The 5,000-nt window shown below is 37.4% G+C and overlaps 1 protein-coding gene across 10 annotated transcripts in view; it reads right to left on the bottom strand.

The window, feature by feature from the left end:
* The window catches only part of LOC131351771 (protein NLRC5-like), a 172,681-nt gene that overhangs the window by 43,511 nt on the left and 124,170 nt on the right, over window positions 1-5,000 (bottom strand). For 8 of the 10 annotated variants that reach the window (XM_058387338.1, XM_058387339.1, XM_058387336.1 and 5 more), the window contains 8 exons: window positions 4,168-4,341; window positions 3,590-3,760; window positions 2,544-2,714; window positions 2,201-2,374; window positions 1,210-1,383; window positions 742-927; window positions 443-616; window positions 1-164 (listed from right to left, as the gene is read on the bottom strand). The exon at window positions 1-164 is cut by the window's left edge and continues 4 nt beyond it. In XM_058387338.1, coding sequence (XP_058243321.1) covers window positions 1-164; window positions 443-616; window positions 742-927; window positions 1,210-1,383; window positions 2,201-2,374; window positions 2,544-2,714; window positions 3,590-3,760; window positions 4,168-4,341 — 1,388 coding nt within the window. The remainder of the gene's footprint in view (window positions 165-442; window positions 617-741; window positions 928-1,209; window positions 1,384-2,200; window positions 2,375-2,543; window positions 2,715-3,589; window positions 3,761-4,167; window positions 4,342-5,000) is intronic. The other 2 variants (XM_058387334.1, XM_058387342.1) reach the window with 2 other exon arrangements.

Here is a 5,000-nt window from a genome sequence, read left to right as displayed (position 1 = left end):
GTGTCTTCAGTTTACAGTCTGGATCCTGTAGTAAATCAGTGAGCAGCTTCACTCCTGATGCTCCAGGGTCGTTCCCTCTGAGATCCAGCTCTATCAGGTGAGATGATTTCAGAGCTTCAGCCAGAGCAGTGTATCCTTCCTCTCTGATATTATTGTCCATTAGACTGAAAAGAAAGAACTTTACTTTCAGAATATCCCAAATATTGTACAAAATAAATAAATATGATTTTAAGACATTGAATACAAACTGAGAATTTATTTATTTATTTATTCATTCATTCATTCATTCATTCATTCATTCATTCATTTATTTATTTATTTATTTATACATACATATTATTCAAAATCCACAGGCACAGAAAATATTTGGCAGAAAATTCTGTGTATTTCTCAGCTCTATCAGAGCGTCTGGATTATGAATGAAGTGTGTATTAGACGTTACCTCAGAGTCTCCAGTTTACAGAGTTTATTCTTCAGTTCCTCAGAGAGCAGCTTCACTCCTGAATCCTGAATCCTGTTCTTACTCAGATTCAGCTCCTTCAGGGTGGAGTGTTCTGATCTGAGAGCTGTGAGCAGAGCTGAACATCCTTTCTCTGTCAGATTACACTCACTGAGCCTGAAAGCACAAGTAATCACAGTTAACTCAGGATTTATAAGTAGAAAATATCACATTTATATCCCATTGTCTGTGCTTGGTGTGTAATTAAAGTTTCTAGATTAATATAGAATTCAGTTCCTTACTGAAGTGTTTCAGGTCTGCAGTGTGGATCCTTCAGTAGATCCTTCAGTAAAACAGAGAGCTGCTCTACTCCTGAGTCTCCTTTTATTTTCCCACTCAGATTCAGATCCGTCTGCAGTATCGGGTTTATACCCAGAACTTCAGTCAGATGATCAGAAGCTTTCTGTGCATCAGGACTTTTCAACACCCTGTAGAGAGAAAGAACAGAGAAACACTAACACTCTGTTAACAGTGATGCTAGTTTCTCAGTAATTGTTTGCTCCATGGTGGAAAACTAGTTTGAATCATTAGCACTTTTACTCCAGCATAATTCTAATTTTTGTTTTTATTCCTTTGTACAAAAAAGGATTAAAATAAGTAATTGTTGAAAATTGTAAAATATTGTAAAACTGTGACAAAAAGAGTCAAAGAAACTTTACTAATGACTCTGAATTAAGGCTGTATTTACATGTACAGGGGAAAGCTCTCACCTCAGTGTCTTCAGTTTACATCTTCTATCATTCATTAAATTCCTAAGCTCCATCAGTCCAGATGCTCCAGGGTCGTTCCCTCTGAGGTCCAGCTCTGTCAGTGATGAGTGGTTTGACTTCAGAGCTTTAAACAGAGCAGTGTATCCTTTCTCTGTTATATTACAGTCTGAAAGTCTGGAGAAGGAACAAAATAATAATCAGTATCAGGAAACGTTTATAATGCTACTTACCTTGTTCACCTGTTTGTGAGAATGTTCTTTATTTACCTAACAAGGTACATAAACTCAACTGTAAATTATGTAACCCTGACTGGGCCTGTAACATTAATTTTGTTATTGACGTCCCCTCATTGGGACTAAACCTCATCCTCAGTCACCCTCAAAACAAGCAGTCTGGACAACACATGCCTGCCACATGATATCACTCAACCCAGCCAAAGCAGCTCCTCGTCACTGTCAGAGGACTTTGGCAATGAAAAGCCAGCCCTGGTTCATCTCAAGCAATTTGCAGAGAAACAACAGTATAACTGGTCAGGTGTGTGTTATAGTAAAGCAATTAGCTTTTGGTCGTGAAGTTAATCTTATCTAATCTTATAATTTAACTTGTATACAAACAGGCTATTTTGTGTTTATTTTATGTCTAAGATTATTTAATCCTCTGCTATCTGTATGTTTCTCTGTAGATTTGATTTTTATGTTGTAGTAGTTACTTGTTTGTTTATAGCCTGATAAATATGTTTATTCTAGTGTGGAATATATTGCATTTCATTATCGCCTCCCTTTCAGTATTTCATATACCCCATCTTTAGTGCTCCACTAGAACTGGCTCTGGTAACATATGTTCTCTGTTAATATGTTCATTATTAGAGTGATTGTTATTGGGAAATTCACCCCTGAATGAGTTTCTGACTCTCTTCCTTCAGGCTAATTATAAACTTATAGAGAAGTAGAAATGTCACTGATCTAGTAATGTATCCTGTTAAATAACTTACATGAGCTTCTGGAGTTTACAGGATGAATTCTTTAGTAGAGTAGAGATCTGAATCGCTCCTGAATTTCCCAGTGTGTTCTCACTCAGGTCCAGTTCTGTCAGGTGTGAAGGGTTTGAAGTAATAGCTGATATCAGATCAGTACAGCCTCTGTGTGTAATACTGCTCTTATTCAGCCTGCAGACAGAGAACACAGCTGAGAGAATGTCTTTAAACAATTCACAAGATCAACCATCAAAAATAACTCCAATGTACCAGAAATACTGGAGTGATAATGTGTACAGTGGAATATCTTTAAAGATTTAATGTGAACACAAACAAAAGCACCAGGTGAGGAATCACACACCTGAGTTTCTCAGGTCTACACTGTGGATCCTTCAGTAGAACAGAGAGCTGCTTCACTCCTGAGTCTCCAGATATTTTCCCACTCAGATCCAGTTCTCTCTGCAGTAAGGGGTTTGTACCCAGAACTTTAGTCAGATAATCACAGGCCTCTTCTGCTTCAGGACTCAAAATTCTAGAGAGAAAACACATTTCATCATGATATGATTATGTGAACCAACACAGACATGACAGCAGCTGGAATTTGTGTTCTTTGTTGATATTTAAGATCTGTCTCATGTATGTAAACTTCACACACTTTCATAGCAAAAAAAATTTAAGGAGGTTTTTTAAAACTGGTCAGATGCCAGTGGTTGAATTTTCTTGGCAATAACAGTTTGATAGCTCAGCATTAAGAATGTGTAAATTATTTTATTTTGGTTACTTTCTAATCTTGAAAGTGTGAGTGTGGTCATTCAGTCTAAAGATCCCTAAAACCTTGCCAGTAAACAGAGATACAGTGAATATCATGTTAGTGAGTTTATCTTGGCTTTGATATTTTTGTTCTGTATTTTTTGTTTGTTTGTTTTTTTCCATTGGATTTGTTAAATAATCAGATGGATTCTTCACCATTTGAACCTTTATTCCTGACTCAATCATTTTGTTTTGTTGTTTATTAATAAACTCCACATTTGAACTCTACTTGTCTGATCAGGTAAAGAGTTTTCCCAGAACATAACATCAGTGAAATGAACAAAAAATCATTCACTTTATAATCCAGAGTTAGAAGGAAGTCCAAAGGAAGAAAACTTGGCCATGATCTCAGGGACAGAGAGGTGGACTACACTCTCGCTCTTATCACTCACAGCCATGGGTCATGCATGTACAAGCAGTTTCCTCCAAGTGAGTCCCTGGTGTCGGGGTGGATGTTGTCATGTGATAGGTGAGATCTAACTGGGACTTGGCTTATTTATTACTTATTATATGATTCATTTATGTCAAAATGCACAAGTGTGCAGAATTATAAAAATGAAAAAACATCTTTATGTACAAAATGTAAAAAAAACTCACCTTATAAACAATTTATAGTTTGAATTCCCAAGAAAATATCTAAAAATATTCCATCCTGACATCCTGGAGTTTCCTCTGAGATCCAGCTCTTTCAGAGATGATGAGGAGTTTGATTCCAGAGTTTTAGCCAGATCACCACATTGTGTTTGTGTGAGACTACAGTTATTTAGTCTGAAAGAAAATGTTAATAAAGGACATTTCACAGTGAGACAGAGACATGACAGTGACAGTACAGCATCACTGAAGGGTTTGGGATTAATAGTCATTTCAGTTCAGGACAGAAGACAAGAGTTAGAGCCATTATTTAAGAGAAACACAGGTACTGTCACATTTCACATCAGATCCTATAATTACATTAATAATAATAAAAAGAAATAATGAAGTAAGCTATGATACAGAGATTACCTGTTTATAATTAAAGGATTTAGATTAACTTTTTATTAGTTTATTTCCCTTTAGGAGACTTCGCCAGATAAGCAATTTTAATTCAGTATAATTCAATAAGATCTTCTATTGTGAATTCAAAATCTATTCCAGGCATTTTACATTTTTTTGAACAAATCCTAAAAATAATTGACCTCAGTGTCTCCAGAGTGCAGTTTGAGTTCTGCAGTAGATCAGAGATCTGCTTCATTCCTGTGTCTCCAATTGTATTGTGACTCAGGTCCAGCTCCTTGAGGTGTGAGGGGTTTGTTCTCAGAGCTGATACAACAGCAGTACAGTCATCTTCAGAGAGACTGCACTTACACAACCTACAGAGAGAGAGAGAGAGAGAGAGAGAGACAGAGAGACAGGAGAGAGAGAGAGAGAGACAGGAGAGAGAGAGAGAGAGACAGAGAGAGAGAGAGAGGGAGGGAGAGAGAGAGACAGAGAGAAAGAGAAGGAGAGAGAGAGAGAGACAGAGAGAGAGAGAGAGAGAGAGAGAGAGAGAGACAGGAGAGAGAGAGAGAGAGAGAGAGGGAGAGAGAGAGAGACAGACAGACAGACAGACAGTGAGAGAGAGAGAGAGAGAGAGAGAGAGGGAGAGAGAGAGAGAGGGAGAGAGAGAGAGACAGAGAGAGAGAGAGAGAGAGAGAGAGAGAGAGAGGGAGAGAGAGAGAAAGAGAGAGAGAGAGAGAGAGAGAGAGAGAGAGAGAGAGAGAGAGAGAGAGAGAGAGAGAGAGAGAGACAGAGAGAGAGAGAGAGAGACAGAGAGAGAGAGAGAGAGAGAGAGAGAGAGAGAGACAGGAGAGAGAGAGAGAGACTTTGACTTTTGATGGTCATTTATTAAATCCAATTATTCGTTCACTTTAGCAGCAAATTTCACAGGGGAAATTGAGTAAATAAATAGTTAAATAATTAAATAAATAAAGTAGTCCATTTATAAAGATAAATAAATGGCACATCAAAAACCTAGTTAAAAAACTATTAA

The sequence above is a fragment of the Hemibagrus wyckioides genome, linkage group LG04 (genome assembly GCF_019097595.1).
Source record: "Hemibagrus wyckioides isolate EC202008001 linkage group LG04, SWU_Hwy_1.0, whole genome shotgun sequence".
NCBI lineage: Eukaryota > Metazoa > Chordata > Actinopteri > Siluriformes > Bagridae > Hemibagrus > Hemibagrus wyckioides.
This window is presented reverse-complemented; position numbering and strand designations above follow the sequence as displayed.